At 48.8% G+C, this 22,982-nt stretch overlaps 1 protein-coding gene across 1 annotated transcript in view; it reads right to left on the bottom strand.

Moving 5' to 3' along the window:
- Positions 1-2,733: 2,733 nt before the first annotated feature.
- Positions 2,734-22,982, bottom strand: part of LOC119396023 (histone acetyltransferase KAT8) — a 29,037-nt gene continuing 8,788 nt past the window's right edge. Inside the window, exons 7-9 of the mRNA XM_037663059.2 lie at positions 21,684-21,918; positions 17,699-17,849; positions 2,734-3,100 (exon numbers count right to left, since the gene is read on the bottom strand). Coding sequence (XP_037518987.1) covers positions 2,881-3,100; positions 17,699-17,849; positions 21,684-21,918 — 606 coding nt within the window. The 3' untranslated portion in view covers positions 2,734-2,880. The remainder of the gene's footprint in view (positions 3,101-17,698; positions 17,850-21,683; positions 21,919-22,982) is intronic.

Raw genomic sequence — 22,982 nt, 5'->3', positions numbered from 1 at the left:
GGGATGTGAGAATTGGTAAATTTTAGGTTTGAAGCGAACAGTGATTTCGTCGAATAATTTCGAATCAAAGAGTTCGAATAGCATATATCACATATTATAAAGTAAATGAGCATATTTGTCATGACTAGAGACCGGATCTTAGGCAAATGCCTATATTGTTCCACGCGCTCCTATCGCGCCATTTTGATATATGAGCACGAATTAGAGTTTAAGAAGAACTTTTATAGTGTTTTTATAGTGCCTATAAATGCCTATTTTTGGCGTTCGTGCCTAAATGCTTACAAATGCCTACAAATGCCTATTTTAAAGAGTGCCGCTTATATGAATGCTATTTAGCCTCAAGTTTCGCTTTCGGGTGCTGTTTGAGACCGTTATTCACGTTACCGGTTAACATGGACTGCTGGGAAACATGGGGTTCAACCTAGTCCTCCAGTTCAATCAATTCCCGGAAACAACTACTATACTCGCGGACAACTTTTCTTGGCAATGAAGGGAAGGCTACGGGGGCGGAGCTACTGCACATGTACTGCTCCGCGAAGTAGTCCGGTTCGGCGCGCGTTTCGAATTTAGTTTTGGTTTTTGAACCTTCCGTACCTCCTGTGACGGCCATTTCATTATTCGAGCGGCCGTCACAGGCTTACACAGCCATTTGTTAGTGAAATTCGTCACGAGCTCCTTCAGCGAGTCGTCGGGAAAGCTGGAGGGTGACGAGCGCTCACCTGAAGACGAAGGCGCCATTTTGACTGTGAGGTGCACGTAAAAGGTGCGACGTTTTCACAGGTGCAAAAACGCGAAATGACACTGCTTAAGTCAAAACAAATATAAATATCTCCTTGCTGCGCGCTGACCCCCTCTTCAAACAGCACCCCGTAGAAAATAAAGCAATGTTGTTGTTTTTATTCTCGCGCAGAAAACACAGACGCAGTTGTGGGACTATATTCTTCAGCGGTAGCGCACGCGTAGTTCGGCTCTCTAGCCTTCCCTTCATTGCCAAGAAAAGTTGTCCGCGAGTATAGCAGCAGTTAAGTGGGACACGCCGGCGACCATTCGCCGCTGCGCTGACGTGGCACGAGCGGTTGGCGAAAGCGAAACCGCGGAGAGCCGTCAGCGGGAGGGAGAGTGAAGCGCAAAAGAAGAAAGAAAAATCTGCTGTGCGCGCAACTTTTGTTGTGTTTGTAATGTACTTTTTAAGGTGTTCACTGCAGTAGCATAGCCTTTGTTCAGGAAGGGGGAGGGGGGTGTTCAACCATATTTTATATATGTTCGTGCATGCGTTTGTATGTGTGCACGCAAAACTGAAAAGTTTCGGGAGCGGGGAGGGGGTTGAACCCGCCTCCCTGCCCCCTCGCCTGGCTACGCCAGTGGTTCACTGCCAGGGGACAAATAAACTCTACGCGATTCGACCCGGCCAATAGGAGGAATCCCTCCCTTCTGGTCCTTTGGCGATCTGGCTGTTTGCTCCTGCTCTGCCCTTTGCAATCATGCCGAAAAGACACCCAGGAATGTGTTGAATCAACAGTGAACACTTGACTCACCTTGCAGAATACGGGAGGAGAGACCGTGTTCTGCAAACCGTGCGGGACAAAGCACAAGTGCAAGGCTATGATCAACTGTTGGCGCCTTTGTAACATCTTAAGAAATAACATATTTGTTTTCCTGTCGTAGACAGAGGTCGCGCATATCTTCGTTTGAAATTATTTGCATTTATGTGAAAGTTTATTGTGCCTATATTTACGATTTCGGAGGCCTAAAAGGTTGTTTTGCCTGCCTGTTTATGGCGCCTAAAACAAGCTTTTTTAATGACTAAAAATCCAGCCTCTAGTCATGACCCAACTAACCTGTGCAATATATACATTTTTTTAAACTGGAACAAGACATGTGCAAATTTCATTCACTTTGGTTCGAAGTGAAGTGGAAGCAACTTTGAATAGTAGTAGGACCTGAATTTGAGTAGGATGCAAGTGATGACTGGTAAAATACGTTAAGTTTTAAAATTTACTATACCTAGAGCATATAAGCCCGTATAACAAGCTTTTAAACTTAAAAAGAAAATATTAATCTATGTCAGGGTAATATGTTTACTCAACCTTGAAGTGGGGCATCGCCGCACTGCACATTTTTTCTGGATAGGCGTTTTCACGGCATAGCACTCCTATGCTGCAGTGAAACCACCTTTATAGGAAGTTACACGCGGTCAAGTATACGTCTATTTGTTGATTTCGAATAGTTTGAAATTTAGAATAATTTAAGTTCATGTCGAAGCGAATTCGAATACTGTAATATTCGTTTCGAATATTCGAAGTGCTCGAATATTCACACATACCTAATGAAGTAGGGGTTACTGCAGCATGTCTCCATGTTCTTGGCTATTGAGCCAGTGATTTGCCGTTGTCTCCGGACCTTTGATGCCGCAGGCATATGTAAAGCCATGGAAGGCACTGAGAACGGCTGCATTCATTAGTGTGCTGCCAAATCAAAACAGAGTATAGCCCCCATGTATGGCCACACCTTGCTAAGATTGTAAAAAAAAAATTTGCAGCTCTTACGTGAGTATGCACAATGCCTTCATATGACCAAAGTGTATGTAAGCTGAAGCAGCAGGTTTAGGCATGTTGACACAATCAGCACAGAAACCACATCCCTGCTACCAATTCAATGGCACAGTGGTTAACGAAGAAATGTGACAATTTATTTACTTTATATCACAATATAATACAACTTCATGATGCACATAATGATGATGATTCTTAAATAGTGAAAGATGTGCTTCAAACGTGCGCACTAATTTCTGTGCACATCGCAGTCTTGTGCGAATGTGCTAGTCAGTCTGTAATGCCTGAGCACAAGAACACGTATTTCCCAAGAAAAAAAAGAAAAAGCCTAGGCCTTCTTTCCTTGCTTGGGCCGTTTTTTCGGAGGTGTCCAGCGCAGGGAAGAGATGTCAACTTGAAGTCGTGGCCTCTTGTACTGGGCACTTTTCAGATGCTCCTCCACGAGCTTCGGTGTTACGCAGATCACGTGTTGACCTTTCCAGTACTTCACCATGTTGAGGCTTTGCAACGTGGTCACTATGTCATGCTGCGTTATGCTGGTCATTTGGCTGAAATGATTCGACAATGACGCGGCTCAGTATCCATGAAATAAAGATGTACACAGGCGTCCACTGTTAAAGGGAACATCGGAGCGTGTGGCGGCAGCTCGGCGCCACCGCCGGCCAGCGGCTGCAACGAGTTTTGCGCAGACGCAGTGAGCACTGTGCCCGGTGCTCTTTCGCCTTGTCAGTGGTTTGCTTCGCGACGATTCGCAGCGCAGAAGCAGACGGCAGCAGACGACGAAAGCGCACGACTCACAGCGCGCACTGCGCCTGCGCAAAACTCGTTGCAGCCGCTGGCCGGCGGTGGCACCGAGCTGCCGCCACACGCTCCGATGTTCCCTTTAACAGTGGACGCCTGTGTACAGCATGCTATGAGGTCCTGCTACAGCACTGAGACCTGATTTCACTTTTAAACTTGTGGATTAACATTCCCTCAAAAATTTACGTAAGCGTTTTTTTTACTCTCTTGATATATTAATGTGCACAGCTATACTGTATACAGTAAAGCCTCATTGATACGTTCTGGTTTCACATGATTTCACAGTGCAAATGTTCGCGATAGGAAACACAGAAATGACCTAATACAGTTACGCTCCTTTTTCACCTGTTCATAAATTCCCGCAAAACACGGTTATTTGGTGGGAACGGTCATTGTACAGTTATTTGGCACCAATGTTTGGTTTACTGCTAAACCACAACCATATAATGCTGCTGAATCTCATTTACAACAGTAAAGACGTGAAGTGTGAGCAATCGAGAGCAGCGGCAGCCTTCCCGCAGTACTCGCCCACCTGTATCCCGAAAAAAATGCTGTCACACTTTCTTCCCGTACTAGCAAATCACCACACTGGCCATTATTCCCATCACGTTCATAGCTACCAACGCCAGCCCAATCGCAATACAGTTTTGACACAATGTGTGTAGTAGTGCAGCTGAGAAAAATCTACCACACACAACCTGGAGAAATGAAAGCAGCCCCCAGACAATGATTCTGGGGGAACACAGGCCTTGGGAGTCTGAAAATTGTGGGAGAAAAAAATATATTTTTCAAAACCTTTGGTTTCAGCATCTGCAAAGCCAAGTCTATGCTGCATCAAAAAATGTTTTTTCTTCATCGAGAACACCCTATAAGTGCCAGAAAAATCTTTTTATCAGCACAAGTGACAGGAGCGTAGAATCGTGCAAACATAGCGGTGGTCACGGAGGGGCCTTTCGTCTTTCCCGCTTGTGGATGCTGCCGTTTTGATAGCATTTGAAAGTCCAAACATTCGTCTTCCCGTTCCCACCCTTCTCAGTTCTGATTACCAGATAAAGAGGAAAATATAAAGAGGAAGCCTAGCACGGCAACTAGTGCACTAACACTTCCAGCGAAATTTTTCAGCAGCCTGCTCCAAAAACAATGTCAGTCCTGCTATTTGTAATACTAAAGCTGCGAGTTGACACTCATTAAAAATTTAAAAAAAAAGAAGCTGAAAAGCCAAAACACGAACAACAAGCGAACCACGAGCATCCTCTGACTTTTATGGTGAGAAGCAGCATGTGGTTATCGGAAGGTCCAGGCAAGCCGGTGATTAGTTCACACAGATGATTACATCGCGTCGCACAGAACAAGTCAACGTATTGCACATTGCCCAGCGCACCCCATACTGCATAGGAACGTGACCTGGCAACCGTCGTTCAGGTGGTTTGGCCAGGTATTGTCGAGTCAATGAGTGGGTCGCCTTTTACTTCGGAGGTATACGTGCTGCTATTGTGCACCGCTTCCACAGCAGGGAATGACTGTCAATGCGCACGCAAATGATGTGCGACCTGCTCAGACAGCGACCTTGGCTTTGGCCACGTTACGTGATGGTGTACAATCGTGGGATCTGTTGGCCAATGCCCTTGATATGCACGCCTCTCTGCACGGTAAATGATCACACACACGTGGTCGTCAATACAAGGCGCAGAGTGCGCTTTGGATGAACCAATAGAATGAGGGTTTTAATGTGTGCCCTGCGTTATATGTTCTTTATGTGACCTACTCGTAGACAACGAAGCGACTCAGTACCCATGAAATGAACATGTACAGTGTGCTGTGAGGTCTTGCTACTGCAGACTACTTGTCCAGCCCCCCCCCCCCCCTGCCGACAATGCATGCGTGCTACTCCAGTAGCAGATTGTTACTGGTTTTCACTCAGTATCCCTTCATCGAAACATTGTACCTGCTGCCGCTTACCTCTATAATTATTTTAGGGCAGGGTGTCGCCTGCTAAGCTCACATCATCACTGTGCTAGAGTGCTTGTCGTACTGTACATGCAGTGAAATTTTCTTTTGCTCGTGTAGCTCCTGACATTGCAGAAATGCGACTCGTATCTTATGAGGCCAACGCCATAATGGCAACGTTGATTTCGTTTTTGCAAGCAACGTGCAACTGAAGCAGTCCCACAGAAAACGAGAAGACTGCAGCGTATGGTGGCACGGCCTGCTTTGGGTGCAGTACACTCGCAACAGCACTACGTCACAAGCACTGCCAAGCAGATTGTTGAGAATGCTTAGTGTTAAAGGGACACTAAAGTGAAACAATGAATGGGCTTTGATTAATCAATTGTACATTGAGAGCTCTAATATCGTTATTTTCACCATAATAGGTGTAGTAATACAGGAGAAAATCAAGGCCAAAAGTTCATCTTTGAATTTCACGCCGAAATCTCTGCGTGTCCCGTGAATGTACAGTCGATCCCAGATATATCAAACCCGGATATATCAAATTATTGGTTATATCAAACAGTTGAGAAATTCCCTTGAATTTTCCATGCAAAAGTATAGGGCTGGTGCACACGTACAGTTGAACACGGATATATCGAACTCGAAGGGGATCGCGAATTAGTTCGATATATGAAAAATTCGATATAAAAAAATACAGGCCCCGAGACCTTACCAGTGGCGGACGATCACCTACATTTGGTGCATTCAAGAATGACAACTAATTCCACACACACGATGCAACAGAATGTTTTATTTGCACGCAAAAAAATTGTTTATCTTGGCCTGCTTCTTCGTCTTCGAAATGAAGCTGAAGACGTTGGCCTCGATTTTATCGAGGCTGTCCACATGCGACAGCCCGGTTCACTCCATGTCACCGCAAAAATGGCGAATCGAGCCGAACGCTGCCGCCACTTCAGCGGCGCAGTATGCGCGTGTAGCCGCCGCTTCGTCCAGACGATCTTCGTCGTCATTTGCGCGGTCGGCCTGGGCATCCTGGGTCCCTGCAACCGCAGCTACAATGTCCTCGCCAGCGAGGCTCGCAACAGCCTGAACATCGCAACCCGCTTCCTCAAGATCGTCCGCAGACACTTCGGGTGGAGCGGCAGCCGGGTAGAGGGACGACAACTCGTGAAATGCGTCATCTATGCGCTTGTCGTCGCCGTCTTCACTGGTTTCCGCAAGTTCCGCCGTCATGAAGCCTGCCTTCCGGAAGCAGTTGGCCACTGTGTCCGTCTTCACATATTGCCAGGCGCCCGTCACCATTTGAATGGCACCAAGCAGGTCGACCTTCAGCCCACCTTGAAGGACTTGACGATGACCTGGTCGAGCAGTCGCAGCTTCGCTGTCGTGTTGGCCAGCAGAAACTTCAGCAGGGGAGCACGCAGGCAAAAGAGGAATGCGGTGGTATGCGACAACTCACGCAAGTGAACTCCGCCAACAATGCACTCGCGATCAGTCGCGATGGTGGCAATGGCTACTCGGGCGCCCGGGCTACCTGCGAGGGCAGCAGCGATGTATGAAAGGCGCGAGCTGTGGTTGGCTGATCAAAACTCACAAAACAGCAACAAAAAAAGAAAGAAAAGGCGAAAGGAGGAGGCCACTGGCTCCTTCGTTCCTGCTCTCCAAGCCGGCGGTAACACAGAGAGCGTAGGAGAAAGAGAGAGAAAAAAAAAGAAAAAAAAAAGCCGTTCCACAAGTTGGAGAACGTGCCCAGCAGGAGTACAGTCAGAGCCCTCTCGCCCTCAGGTTTTCGAGCATTTCGGGTGTCGGCTGAGGCGCGGTGCCGCAAAGGTCACGAGGCTCAGCGAGCACTGAAGCGCCCCTTCCAGCTCGCACGGCGTTCGATATATCCGATGGCAGGTAAAAAAACCGTTCAATATAGACGTGCGAATTTCTATACCTTTACAAAGGATTTTCAAGGGGATAATTTACGAGTTCGATATAGCCAAAAAATTCGATATATGTGGGTTCGATATATCCGTGTTCGACTGTATATCGAACTCCCGCACAGTGAAACATCCGATACATTGAACGCTGCGTTGCGCCAAACTCCAGGGAGTGAATTTTTCCTAACAAATATCGGTCATTTTCGGCCGCGTTCTGTCAAGTTCCGATCACTCTTCGCGCGCAGGTGACGAAAAGGCGGTGTCGTTGCATTACGTTGATCTGGTTGATTGCGCAGCGCTTGCGAGTGCACCAGCTTGTTTGATGCGCGATCTATAGGTTGTAACACGCGTGCATAGTGTTTTTTGAAGGGGCCAATTGCCGAAGTCATCAAAATGAGATGAATGCGGAGATACTCGACAGCCTCTTCGCAATGTTCGCATTCCCTTCCCTGTTTGTTCGCACGCGATGGCATGCGGGCCCGAAAAGCATGGCCTTCGAGGTCCGCACCGTCGTGACGTATTTTTGGCATTTTCGGTTATAAAACACACATCTCGGAGGCTACCCTTTTTCTTGCTTTTCACACCAAAGCAGCGGGTGCTTGCTCGAAAGCTACAAGTGCCATCGCCATCGCCAAGATGTCGACGATGGGTACTTGCTTTCTTCGTTGCTCGTGAGCTGCGTTGTCTCTTGCGGCTTGAGGACTTATGTACTTTTGGCTTCGTTCTTGACAAATCCTCATTCGGGAGTGTAACTATACATTGACCCGCTCGTAGCGATAAAATGATGACCGGTGCTTGGAACGACGTCAAGCAAAGCCCCGTCATGAACTGTTTCCTAGTGGGCTTTGGTGCCAGGTGACGACTTTGGGTGCGTCATGACTGCTGACAACGGCGTACGGTGCCTCAGTAAATTTTACGACTTAGCGTTTCCGGGCGCGCTCTCGGACGGGAGTACAGCAAGCGACTTCATCGGTGCAGATGACGATGTCGCTGTTTGTGACTGCATCGATGCCGCGATCAAGGCTGATGTTGCCAGTGCTGCGGAAGTGCACCCATGCAGTTAGGAAGATGCCAACGCCGCCGCTAAGTCAATGCTGCCGCTAAACAACATCTTATCGCGCTCCAGAGCTTGCATCGGCATTCAGCGTCAGTCAACGCTGTTGTGGCCGAAGGTGCTGAATTTACTTATTTGGAAAGCTTCAATAATATTTAGGATGATTTGATGAACGTGACGGCACGCAAGAAGCAAGACAAGTTTACGAACTATTTTCGTGCGAAATAAAGTGCGGTAACTTGCAAAAGAAGTTGCCACCTTGTTATTTAGCATACTAGTTGTGAGCGAATCGTCAGTGCTTGTTACGAATTCTGGAAACTGTTTCGAGACCTGCAATATATTAATGTAAGCCTTAAATGTGCATATTTTGTATTTCGAATTATCGATATATCGAACTATTCCGCGATCTCCTTCAAGTTCGATGTATCTGGGATCGACTGTACTTCGTTGTTACCGATTGGGAACTACGTGGGAGCTAGCAGACGCCATCAAAATCTGTGACGTCATGGCGTTTGGTGTGGTACCTTCAAGGTCACGTCGCCACCCACATTTTCTTTTTGCGTGTTTTCTTGCTTACCAAGTGTCTTCTCGTGGCAAGTGCAGTGATTTTGTAATTGTGAAAGAGTACTTTACTAATACAAGAAAAACTGTTTTTCTCTTTAGTGTCCCTTTAAAAAGGGCCCTGCAACATATTTTTTAGTTATATTTGAATAGTCTCATTATTGACATATGACTCTTCACGAGTCATATGCCGCAAAAATTTTTCGAATCCATCAAGTCTAAGTGGGTTACCAAATTATAGAGATCACGTTCCACAGCTTTCTCCCTCAACTCAACGCAGCGAGCGCACGGAAAGCTGCGCGCGGCGTGAAGGGAGGGAGGGTGGAGGTGCGAGGAGGCGACGTCAGTGCCGGCGGCATTTTTTTTTCTTCATTTTTTTCTCTCTGGCGTCTCGGCGCAACCACGTGGTCTGTGGCGCCACTTCCGGTCAGCTCGCGCGGTCGTCGTCGAGCGGCGGAGCCCATGGCACTGTGTATCGCGCGTGCTTGAAAACTGCGAGTCGGTTTGGTAATGTTGGGTGTGCACCTCGAACTGTCGTAGTGTTTTCATCGCTCTGCCAACCATGGACACAAACTTGCGTGCGCGTTTGGAACGAATGACAGCTGAGATGAGTTTCGACCCACACTCCGATACACTGCCTCGTCGCACTGCTCGCGCTTGAATCGCATTTAACACGGCAAAGCTGCATGCACCCTTCTCCCAGTGGCGGTACTTCGATGCTGTTTGCTCTTCGAATGCGGGCGCACAGCGAGTGCGGGCTGACAACAAAGAACTAAAGACTAGAAGAAAGGATCGTGGGGCATCGGCCGGCGCGGACCCATCCCCCGGCTGTCTGCAGCTACCGTGAAAATGTGAATCTGCTTGGTTGCTGTGTCACGGTTTCTCGGGAACCTGAGACTACGGGGAGGATACGCCGAGGTACGGCTCGATGACATACTGAATAGACAGCGAACGGGACTCTCGCCATACAGCGAACACAGGTATCCTAAGCTAGCCGACGCCAGCATTGTTATCAGAGAAATGCTGCACCGCTGCCTCGGTCGGTCGTGAGAACGTGCCGACGATGCAGTTTCCAGCTGACGAGGCAACACTCGAACGGCTGCCACTCTCAACGGCAACCGGCGATGGTCAAAAGCACAGAAATATTCACGATTTCGGCACTGCACATGGTGAGGAAAATGCAACCACGCAACTACGAGCAGACGAGCTGTCGGTGAGACCGGAAGTGCTAATATTAATGTTTGTTCGGTGTTTTAACAGCATAACACAATATAAACATACATATTATCTACTTATTGAACTCAAAATTAACAACCAAGGTAATAATGAGGGTGTTATCGTGATTATAACATCAGCCAATGGTGGAACTGCCGACAATCGCGTCATATATTGCGGACTAATACATCGTTTGTCGAGAGAAGAGGGAGCGATTTTCAGCTGACTTTGAGAATTTATTGTAAATTCCAGGCCGCTCGCTTCGCTATAATATTTGGCTCACGTGTTCTCAGGAGCCTCGACTACCGATTGGCAGCGCTTTTTGACCCTGCTGAAAAAGTGTTGCAGGGCCCCTTTAAATATGGTACGGAAGTTGTTGGTCCTTGCCTGCCTACTCTTCTCTCCTATAATTGGTGCCTTTCACCATGGCAGTTACAATTTTGTAGCATTAGCTGCACTTGCCTAGTCGGAGCTGATTTCGCGTGGAGGGTCATGAGCCGTGCGGCGCGTGCACGAGGATCAGTGATGTCACACAGCTGGGTCACCGGAGCTGGTACGTATCTCACGCGCTCTCCGCCACCGCCGCGCGCGGCTCACCACTGCTGGTCTGCGCTGCATTCGAGAGGAGTGATGTCGTAGCCAGGGTTGCCAATGGTGGCTACTTTTCGCCAAATTGGCGAATTTGAGAGGCCCGTGGCGACCTAAAATTATGAATGGCGACATGGCGAATTTTTGGCGATTTTCGGCTTAGGTCTCCACCGAGTTTTGAATCCTAAGCTCAGTGTCTTCCCAACGAATGAGCGGCAACATTCTCAGTATTTTTCTTGGTTTTAGACCCACGAGTAGAATGTGCACATTACGCGTCATTCAGTATGTTCGTCCTGTAACTCGTGTGTACCTCCTCAATTCATCTAGAGAGATAATAAAACGTTTATTTAATGTTCTGTGAAAATAAGATCAGTGAGTGGGATCCTTAGTTCGGGATATGCCATCTAGATGCAGGAGGTACTGGAACGTCCCCCAGGGACATTCTAGCAAAATGTAAGTCAGCGGACTGCCTTGCAAACCGCGAGGGGGCAGTGATTGATATGTTTATGGCTTCAGGTGCTTTAAAGGGGTGGTGCCATCAAATTTCGAGGCTATAACAAGCCTGTTGTGGGTTTCCTCTGTATGCAAGGACATTCCACACGAAGGGTTGGACACAGCAAACGTTTAGAATATATTTTAATTCACTTCCAAAGTGTACCTAAATGCTCATTCTCCCGATCGAAACCCATCGCTAGCGCGCCACCAGTGACGTAGATCTGTAGGATGGGCAACGAAAGTTGTAGTGACGTCACACCAAACCTGCTGTAGTAACGTGAGTGACCTCCGGACCTCCGCCACTTCCGCAACGTACGTACCGGCTGTAATGAACTAGAATACATTCTAGTTCACTGTAGTACCGGCAAAGCATCGGTTGCTACATCACTCCCCGAGTTTCGATCGCTTCCTGGCTATGTGCGTCACAGCCTTGTGTGGTCACGTGACCACGCCTCCTACACTTCTACGTCACTGCCCAACCTCGGCGCCCAGAAACCGAAACCGAAAGTTGTCCAAATCAAAAGCGATATTAAGTTATTTAGCGAGAATACATGAATCTTGGTGCGTGCATCATGCTTCCTGGAGCTATAGGAAACGCTTACAGCAAAGAATGCGCAAGCCACAAATTTGGTGGCACCACCCCTTTAAGCTTATCTGAAGTTTCGCATCTGAAGGGGCAAGACGACGGGTTGGCCGCGTGTTCCGACCATTTGTTCCGCCAAAGCTCCAACTGCTCTGAATAGCTTGGCGACTTATTCACTGTTGCAGTACCCCAGTTCAGCAGCTCGCAAAGACTGTTTTGGAATAGCGAAGAGAGGCAGATACGCGGCTATTTCTACAATAAAAATTATTTATTGAGGCATTTTTCACTGTTCTCGGTGAGCGTGTGCAATAAAAACAATTGCTATATAACATTTTACATTGTTATACAGCAATAACGCATCGGATTGACGCGTGTAGATATAAGTAACTACCGTATTTACTCGTGTAATGATCGCACTCGCGTAATGATCGCACCCCTAAATTTTGTCGTCTAAATTCGATTTTTCTTTTTCCCCGCGTAATGATCGCACCCCAAGTCTAGCCGATGATCATTGCGTTTATCATCTGTCGAATGTTGCGTTAATAACTCTTCCAAACTCGCCAAGTGAACTGCACGCACCAAACATATTCGTAATTTTTGCCCACCGTTGGCGGAAACGTGCCATTTAGGATTGCAGTAAAGGCAAATGCCGCAGTTTTCACTGAATGCCCGCCATGTGTTTTATGTCTGTGGCAGCTGAACGCGCCCATCTTTGTTTCTGTGATCTGAAAGCAGGCATCACTACGCTAATGCCGTAAATTTACTGATTTAAATGAAAGCATTCCTTATTTAGACAGAAGAGACTGTTTTGACGCGCGTGAGGTACTCACAACCACCGTGACTGACGAAAAGAAGAAAAAAAAATGCGGTCGCTTCGCTCTGTGGGCCGCCATGTTTGTTTTGCTATCCCGCACTGTTACAGCGGCGGCCGCCTGTTGGTCGACCTGTTGTCATCCCGCAGCAACAAGCTGCCGACGCATTCCCATAATTCCTGAAAATGCCGTGTCGCCGCCATCCCAGTCGCTCGTCACGGCGTCACTTGACACCACGTTTTTTTGGCTGTGCTTTGTGATCGTCTGTTGAAGCACCGTTTCACCATGGGGCGGTATGCGAGCTTTACTGCCGCGTTCAAGCTGAAGGCGCTTGATTACGCGCTAGAGCACGGAAACCGCGCTGCCGGAAGACATTTCGGCGTCGACGAAATCCGGATCCGATATTGGAAAAAACAGCGCGAGAAGCTCATGGCTACGAACAGCACGCGCCGGGCTTTCCGCGGACCCAAAACGGGCAAGTTCCCTGACATCGAAACGGCAGTCCTCGAATACGTGAGGGACATGCGCAAAGACGGTTGTGCCGTGTCGTTAGACACGGTGCGGACGCAGGCGCGCACAGTTTCCCAGAGGCTGGGAATAGCCACAAAGGACTTCCGCGCCAGTTCCGGCTGGACGACACGCTTCATGCGGCGGAATGGACTGTCGCTGAGGCGGCGGACGTCGTTGTGCCAGTGACTTCCATCCGCGTACGAAGACAAAGTGATCGATTTTCACAGGTTCGTCACGAGGATACGCCAGAAGAACGGTTTCCTGCTGTCACAGATAGGCAACGCCGACCAAACGCCGTTGACGTTTGACATGCCTCGAAGCACTACTGTGAACGAGAAAGGTGCTCGAAGTGTGCTCGTGAAAACGTGTGGTGCGGAGAAGCAGCGGTGCACCGTGATGCTCGCAGTGACGGCAGACGGGCGGAAGCTGCCGCCGTACGGGATTCTGAAGCGGAAAACAATTCCGAAGGGAAACTTTCCCCGTGGCATCCACATCCGCGCTCAAGCAAAAGGGTGGATGACGGCAGACCTCATGGTCGATTGGATCAAGACGGTTTGGGGGCGAAGAGCAGGAGCGCTTCTGCTTCCTTCACTTCTTGTGCTGGACAGCTTTCGGGGCCATCTCGTTGACAGTGTCCGTACCGAGCTGAAGGAGCGGCGCACGGAAATCACAGTGATCCCTGGGGGTCTAACTTCGCTGCTACAGCCTCTGGACGTGTCACTGAACAAATCATTCAAGGACAACGTCCGGAGGCTGTACGCAGAGTGGATGGCGGCGGGCGACCACGATTTCACGCCAAGTGGCAAAATCAGGAGACCCTCCGTGGAAGTCCTCTGCTCATGGATTCTCGAAGCGTGGAGTACCATTTCCGACGAGGTGGTCGTCAAGAGCTTTAAGAAGACTGGCATTTCCAACGCGCTCGACGGGACAGAAGATGACCGTCTGTGGGACAGTGAAGACACTGCCGATTCCGACAGGGAATCGTGCGGCGACGACACTGACGCCAGTGACGCTTTGGACTCAGAATGAACGTTAGGGGGTCAGAGAGTTCAAAAAAACATGGCTGATCCCTCCGTCATAGGAATCGGTATAACACGAAAGTGAAACGTGTCTTCACAGAAGTAGTGCTTATGATATATGAGAGCTTGTACAATGTCTATTCGTGTTTGGCAGCTATAGCACCGTTTGACGTGGATGCACCCATGTTGACAGCATGTCTCTATCGCGAAGACTAACGCCCATGATCATGATTAAACCGTTGAGGTAGCTGACGGTGTGAACATATATTTGGACACAGCGAATCGTGAATTGCGCGTAAGGATGTTATCAACAAGTTCATAACCAACATTGGTACCCGGTATGCACTTCTTCAAAGCGTCGTCAATTAAGGAGAGAAACGGCACGGTGTGCGCTTTCTAGTAATGGGTAGCCGACGCCTGTGCTCATGCATACATAACACACACTGCACTTCAGCAACGCGGGAGGTAGAGGTTCGTAGCCTGAGCCGCAAACGCGTGCGTCCCGCTGGCCTCTGTCTCGCAGGCGCTGCTCTCGCTCCACCAAGGCACGACATTCGCCCGTCGAAATCGCGTCCTTTCTGCAACGCATATTGCAGCAGTTTTGTTAGTCGGTGCTCTCGCAATTGAAGCAGTCGGCGGCAGAGAAATCCCGTTGGTGCACGTGGAAGCTGCATTACTCCGATGAGCCGACGCACGCTAACACGAATCCAAAGGCAAAGAACGTAACTGCGTCAAGGGTGCCTCGGCGACGCCAGCGCGGCCAGTCTACCTCTCTGGTATCGAGACGCTTTAACCATGACCTCCGATATCACGTGCAATCTCGGAGTAAGCGCTAGTAAGTGTCGATCGTGAAGCATTACTTCTTTTCACCTCTCACAGACGGCGGCACCGCCCCGCTCCGCCCGCCGCGAAAGAGAAGGTGTGAAACATATAAGGCGCGTTCGCGCCGTGCCTAGCATCTCCCGAGTTGGCTTAGTCGGTAGAGCGTCGGGCGCCTGCCGTCGCGGCCGCAGCGTCGTGGGTTCGATTCCCAGTGGGGTATCTTTTTCTTGGTTTTTTTCTTTCTCACCCGTTGGCGTCCATTTTATCAACGTCATATCCGTGACGGATGTACTTGGTGGACCCCGGCATAAAACACTTTCGTGTTAAAATAAAAGGGCAGTGTTCCATGCATGCAGCTCCTGCGTAATGCGTGCATTTTATTACAGCACAGACCGCTTATAACGTAAGTCGCCGGAGTCGCGAATATCCGCACTATAAGCGGTACCGCACTATAACCAAAACAACATTTTTGAAAGGTTGCACGTGTACAAAACATGACCAACAGGCAGGCGCGCGATTCCGACTATCGCGGCATGCGACTGGGGCGTAAGTTTGCATCTGCTTACATTTGAAAATGTTGAACTGTTAGCGTCCGCGGACCTGCGGTGCCGACATAACGAACGCGGAAAAAATGCGCCGTCACGGGAAGTCGCCGCGGTAAAGGTACGTGCACACTGGCGGGAAGCATGCCGCGGCGGCGTCCCGCCCGTCGGCGCCTCCGCGCGGCAAGCAGCAACACGCTGTCCACATTGCCGGCGCGAGAATCACGAGACAAGAACGGACATGTCGAGGAGCGCGCACCCGCCGGCTTGCTGCCGGCTCGCGATTTCTCCCAGAAAGACGGAGAGGAGTTGCGCGGGTGAGGAGAACAATGTCTGGTTGCTATGACGACAGCCCGCGTGAGAAGGAAGAGGAGGTAAAGCAGGCGCTGATTGGTGGTCCGCGGCCGCCGACATGGCAGCTAGCGCTCGTTAGGCCTAGCGTGCGCGTTGCAACTTGGCATGCCACCGCGAGAAGCTTGCCCTAGGCAACACGGAGATCGGGAGTAGAAGAGATCGCACTCGCGAGCTAAACCGTGGGCATCACGCGTGAAACGAAGTTTCGGTTCGCGATCGGGAGAACAGCCGCGGCAACTATCCTGAAAAAGTCTTTCAAGCTTGTAAGTCCGCCTGTTGGTGGCAAAGGCGAAAGCTCAATCGCGTCTCAAAGCATTGTTACTTGCGGGGGAATCGAGGTTCGACGCGCGATATCTGCGCTCTACGACGAAGCAACGACGAAGCGCGCATGTCAAGCGGCCGAAGGGGGCAAAGGCTTCTCCGTCGGCCGCGCAACCGCTCCCCCTCCTCACACCACGCACCTGCGCCGGGCTGCTGTCCCCCACAGCCATCCCTTTTCTTTTTTCTCCCCCCGCTCCTTGTTCGTTCGTTCCGCGACCTCTCCTCCTTTGTAATGCCGTCGCCGCTCTCTCCCCCGCCGGCGCATCTCCGCTGAGAAGCACGCTCGCACCCTCGCATCTCTGAGAATGTTCCGGCAGCCGCATTATAACCGGTCTTTCATCTCGGGGGTCTGCACAATAAGCGGTATGGTATGCGTATACATGGAGTTCTTTGGGAGAGTAAACGGGAGTCAGAAAAAACCGCATTATAGCCGGTACTGCACTGTAAGCGGTTACGTTATAAGTGGTCTGAGCTGTACAAAGGTAAGCCTTACTCTACTTTTATGTTTGGTTATGTTCATGGTAGCTATCGTAAGAATTCAGATTAGCGACTGCTTTGCGTTTTCGGTGCTCATAATATTGTTTCACGGAAAATTTACCCCGCGTAATGATCGCACCCCGAAGTTGGCGTCAATTTTTTTTGAAAAAAAAAGTGCGATCATTATGCGAGTATATACGGTATAAGAAAGGGTCGGTGATATCCGGTATCATATTAGTTCACACTGAAAAGGTGTAAGACTCACTAATGATCGGTTCCTGTAAGAATTCTGTCGTGTTACTTTCAATAAACCTTTTAATCCTTTTAATTCATATAAGGGTACGTAAAGCTGTCTACAAATAATGCTTTCACGGTTTTCGCCCAAGGTTTATACCACACTTTTAGCTTTGAAACGAGAGGACAGGGATGGAAGGATATCATGAGCGTTTCGTTCATTCACCCTTGCGCCACCACGCACAGATTGCGGCTAGTCGGAGAAGCAGCACCATGCACTCCCATTGTGAAGCGGGCGATACGACTGGCATCGAGAAACGTCAATATAATTTAAGGGTCTTGGATGGTACTGTATTCTACGGGGCTATACGCGAGTGGAAATTTTTATTACTGGGTATGCCACACATATCTATAATGGCTACTTTTTTGGCGAAATTTGTAAAAAAAATGGCGACTTTTGGCGACTTTTTGCTCGTCGTTTGGCGACATTTACTCAAACGTCAGTGGCAACCCTGGTCGTAGCCATAGACATAGTGGCGCCGGTGCACGCGCTGCTTTCGCCTTCGCTGTGCAGTCGCCGTCTGACACTGCGCTGGGGCCATCTGATAGCGCCTCTGACTGGCGTTTGCAGGTGGGTAATGCCATGGAGAAGGAGAGCGCAAATGCTGCTCGACGGCACAGAAAAGCCGGGAAGCTTATCTGATCGTATCCCGAAGTAGTTGCCTGGCACTTAGTGGTTCAGCGTACGAAGAATGAACAGAGGAAGGCTAATAATCCTAGACAATCTGGAAAGCTAAGAATGATCAGCTGAATCTTTGCTAACGGCACGTAGTATATCCTGGCATAGCCAAGCTAAGCCACTGCAAATTTGTTTCATTCTCACCTGAGGTCTTTAATAGACAATGCTCCACGGACGTCCCGGAGGATCTCGAGCAGCACCCAGGACCAGTAGCTCCTGTAGCTGAGCTTGCCCAAATCGGAGAGGGGCTTCTCAGGCGATCCAACTGTGCCTTCTAGCTTTGACAGTTCGTAGCCTGGAGAAAAAAAAAGACGTGTGAATCGAAACTATTACTGCAAAAAGAAAAATGTCTTCTTAGAGAAGCACCAATGCCAAACCCCAAATGTGGCTAAACCATGGAGGAAGGAAAGGTTAGGAGAGACCTCAGCCAGCCTTGTCGCATTGGAGGGAGTGTGGCAGAAGCGATGTCATTTTTTCGCAAACAATTGCTGGGACTGCTGGGCCAAACATATGTTTCCATAGCAACCACACCATGAGGCTCGCATTGCTTACGGCTTCCAGAACATGAGAAAACAGTCTTTTGCACTGGGCTTTCCTCAAAGAAAAACGGTGCCACAAAAAAGCAGGCATCCTACAGTTACACCTATCATGGCGTCCAAAACAGGATATGAAAGATTGAACATTGACATATATTTATACTGACACTGTCGCCTTGAATTCAGAAACTTTATTTTTCTTGAATTACACGAAGGAAGGTACAGAAGCTAGAGGTATAGCAATACCTGACAAAAAGCCTCTGTACTAGATTTACAAAAATATTAAACAACAAATACACAGTAAAGTGTTCGCAGCAAACAAAAATTGTTGAAATGTAGGATGAAAAGATAAACAAAAGTTCACAGTTCACAGTTCACTAACAACGATTTAAAACAATACCTAGTGATAGAACTAGAAAAGGTTCCTCTGTCATGGTAAATGTTATCAGACATTACCTTGGCAAATTTTAATTTTAAGATGTCTGTTGTGCAACAAAATCACATGGAAACAAAGGTCATTTAAATTGCTGGCATTTTCCTTTACTTTCATCCGGTTTATTAATTTTTCACTCTCCGGCAGTGTGTTGCACAACGTTACTGCGTATAAACTGCCGTCTCATTTGTTAGTTTCAGCAATGGTCAATTGCAACAGTGTAAGTTGAGGGTGAAAAAAAATAGGAATGAGCGCCCTCTCTATCCTTTTTATTCAGCTGCATTTTGTAAACAATGTTTCAATGTGAACAAATAATAAGTCACCCAGACACCCACTTAGACACAAAGTGTCACTCATCCAAAAAAAATATCCACAAAACAGGCACTATCGGCATCAGGTGAAATGCAAACAGTGGCAAGCATTTGCAATAGTATAGTGTGGGCCATCCAGTCATCACCATGGATGGGTGCACACATGAGCAGTGCAGCCAAACTGGATGTGCGTGCCTGTCCATGGTGATGACTGGACGGCGTGCACTATACCATTGTGAATGCTTGCTGGTGTTCGCGTTTCATTTGATGCTGACAGTACTAGAAGCACAGGGGTGTGTACACTACATTAAGCACCTTCAGCTCAGGCACAGAAGTGAGATGACATAAAAATGCTGCACAGTAAGTGTATTGTGGGATATGTTTTCCACGTGAACTTTACTTAATTTTTTCAGTAGATTTCTACACTACATTCCACATCTCTGGCCAAAAAGAGTACAGTTGTACTGCAAGGCCGAAAGTTATTTGTGTTTATTTATACTATATTGTACGGCGGAAGCGCGTAGTTTCGCACAAGCGTCCAATATTAAAGGGCCCCTAAACCACCCAGCGGTCGAAATTTAGTTGAGGTGAGGAAGTTGTGCTCGAGTGTACAACGAACACGTAGACGTGAGAATTTTTCGAAACGGTGCCGTAATAGCGGAGTTACACGCGTTTGATGATCGAAACGCGACGATCGCTTCTTTCCCTCTTTCCTACGTTACCCACTTCCAAAACCGCTTTGCCCTCCTCGCTGAATGCCCCTCCTCATCTCGCGTGGCATACGTCACCGCTGACGCACTGTTCGAGACAGCGTCTACTTCCGGTTGCCGCGACTCCGGCGACTCCGACGCTCCAGCTCGCCGTCAACTCTGTGTTGTATCTGGGTGCACTGTTCGTTGACTAACCGCTGTTGCTGCCGTGCCGGCCCGTGCCCCTACGAATCGTGCCGGTATGGACCCTGTGTTGCGCGCACGCCTTCAAAGGATCGCCAACGTGATGGGACCCGTACGGGGACACGCCGTGCCAGACCACCTCGGCTCGAGATGAGTTCACGGAGCTCATCAAACCGCAAGGCGTGGATGTGTAATTACGCTAGCGACTTGGCGGTTGCGTTTTAGTCTGTCCGGCATTAAAGAAAGCGTCGCGTAAAACCAAATAAAATGTCCCCAAGCTGGCGCCAGGTCAAGTGGCGCCAGCTATGGAGGATTAGAAACAACTAACAAACGCGTAATCTATGTCCTCCGAGCATTCGGAAGCGCCCTTCTCGACTCGGTAAGCCTACAGCATCGATTATTTGAGTATGGCTCTCCAAAACGGGGCTGAATCGGTACGAATACTTTGCTGTCGAAGCTTAAGGACATGAATCTAAATCAAATGGAAGCATCAGTTCGGAGCTTACACGCTACAGAGCACACGGCGGCCACTTGATACTCGAGGTACTCGAGGTGGACGACAACCGCTTTTGGCACTGCGGCCATGTTTTTCGGAGGCTTGCCGGCGTAGCTTGCCGTGAAAGTTGGACTGCTGTCGCGCGTGCGGCGGCGGCCGACGTTCTGCGGCACCGCGCCGTTGCGGCAGGCTTGCCACAGGGGCGTAGCAGAAATTTTTTTCGGGGGGGGGGGGGGGGGGGGGGGGGGTTCAACCATACTTTATGTATGTTCGTGCGTGTGTTTGTATGTGCGCGTGTATATATACGCAAGCAAAACTGAAAAAATTCGGGGGGGGGGGGGGAGGTTGAACTCCCCCCCCCCCCCTTGGCTACGCCCCTGGCTTGCCACTAGCGTGAGCGGGCCCTTACGGGCCGCAGATACCGCAGATGTCGATTCGCAAGCGGCAACACGACCAAGAACAGCAAGGTGCGCACGAACAGCTGTTTGCAGAGTAACCGGAAGTCGTCGGTTGTCGTTCGGCCAATCGCAAGCATCGAAACTGATAACGTCATAGTTTCACTGGTGATGTCACACATGTCAGTGGCGGGAATGGCGGGGACCGGAAAGGAGAAGCTATTGTTTTTTCGAAATTGTGGCGCGCCCGCGACCTGTAGCGCTGCGGCGTGTGGCATCGTTGATCGAGACGGCATTCTGCACGCGATGCGCTTGTTTACTTGAAATGTTTGGGAAAATGTCGGAGGGGGTTTAGGGGCCCTTGAACACTTACAAAACTTGAGAATTCTGACAATGATATGTTAAACGCCCACCCTTGGGGTGCCAGCATTAACTGCAATAGTCACACAATGAGACCGCTAAGGGCAATCCACTAGCTGCACGAGTGCAATCTACTAGCTGCACGACGACTCCTACACCGTTGCTAGGAACCTCGAAGTCGTCAATTGCCACTGCGCATCGGAAACCGTAGACGTGCCTCGAAGCTTTTAGTTGGCGGCCATCTTGGTTTTTGCTGCTTCGACCAGACAAGCACTCGTATCTAGATTAACGCTATTTTCAGCGAAAGTGGGGTGGGTGCTTCTACGGTACTTTACGGTAAATAAATTACACTACTGAATTATTAATTAGATTGATGAGCACAACTGAAGCTTTCCTCCAACATGGCAAAAATGCCTTAATAGGTTTTGCATAAACTGCCCTGCACTACAACTGGCATAGTGAGGTAGCAAAGCTATTATGTGGAAACTCATTCAATAGGCACTGTTATGTTGACATCACAATGCCCAGTGTTCACTTCTAGCTGTAGGCCCTACACTTTGAGAACAACCCCTTGCACGGGCGCTTCCTCCTTTACAGCTACACACCATAATAAAAACAATTCTTGTAGTTTCTCACAAGACGAGACTCATCTGACAACGTCGACAAACTCTTTCGCATTCACAAGCAGCACAACAGCCCACTCACTGAAGGCGATGAGGAACTTTCCGTAACCCTTGCGCTGGTAAGGTGGCATAGTGAGGATGCATGCAACGTTGTTCCCATCGGGCGACTCCTTCTCCTTGGAGAAGTAGCCCACCAGGTGGGAACCGTGCTTGTCAACCTCGCACAGAACGTAGAAGATGAATGGCTCCACGTCAAAGTACAGCGTCTTGTGGTCCAGGAAGAGCTTGGCCAGAAGGCACAAGTTTTGGCAGTAGATCTGCATCCCGAAGACCGAATACATGTAGACTGACAGTTGAAAACATTAACTCAAATGAGTACTGACGTCACACATTAAAGGGACACTAAAGGCAAATAACAATTTATGTCAGAGTGAAAGGTCAATGTGTGAGAACATCTAAAGCATCAGTATTATCAACAGCAGTGCTCTACTAATCGAGAAATTAAGGTAAATGTAGGACACAATGTGCGCCACGAGTGGGATATTTTAGAAACGATCCCGATGACATCAAGAGTCCCGAGTACAATTAACCACTAGTAATCAAACTAGTTGCGATAAAAAAAGAACCTTACGTGCATCACAAGACGTAATAAAAATGCTGCTTGTTCGTTTCCATTTGATTTATGGAAAAAAGAAACTCTTGGCGTTACCATGGGGAACGACACGAGGGGTTCAAAAGTTTCGTTTTCACCGAGCTGCGCGTCTCAGTGGTAGTTTTAGTATCGCGTACTGCTGCGTGTGCTTGGCTCTCACTATTTTCACACTGTTGATACTCTACTTCTGCTGCTGGCCAAGCTAAGCTCCGTCACAGTGAACTATACAGTTTAGGAGTGGCCCATGGCTGCACCTTGGCAAAGTTGCACAAGAAACCGTAACGTCGGCATCCGGGCAATAAAGGTGGGCAACGTTGGGCATGGCAACTGCTACGTCAGAAGGCCCGCTCAGGCGGGTGATTTGCAGTGCGCTAACACCATGCGGACCACTCAAACGTGATTTTCTTTCAAAACAAGCATTTCCTTGGCACGAAATAAGCACTATGAGGTTTCTGGAATCCTATTTCAACAATCAACGTCGACTTAATATTTGCCTTTAGTGTCCCTTTAAGTCCAAGAGTATTCTCATCCTGCCCGCTTTGGCAATGCTGGCTGTCTGGCTTCAAGTGAATGTTCATCCCAATACACATTCAGAATTTTGTGATTCTTTCCCTGTAAGCAATTGAATGCAGTTGCGCAGAGTTGTGGGTGTTTATCTTTCCTTGGCGCCACGATGACGGTTCTGAAAAGGGGGCCCTAATATGTGCTACTAAAGAAGCGACGTTAAGG

Source organism: Rhipicephalus sanguineus, chromosome 6 (assembly GCF_013339695.2).
Source record: "Rhipicephalus sanguineus isolate Rsan-2018 chromosome 6, BIME_Rsan_1.4, whole genome shotgun sequence".
In the NCBI taxonomy this organism is placed as follows: domain Eukaryota; kingdom Metazoa; phylum Arthropoda; class Arachnida; order Ixodida; family Ixodidae; genus Rhipicephalus; species Rhipicephalus sanguineus.
The sequence above is the reverse complement of the archived record's forward strand: the minus strand, read 5'-3'. Positions and strand labels throughout refer to the sequence as shown.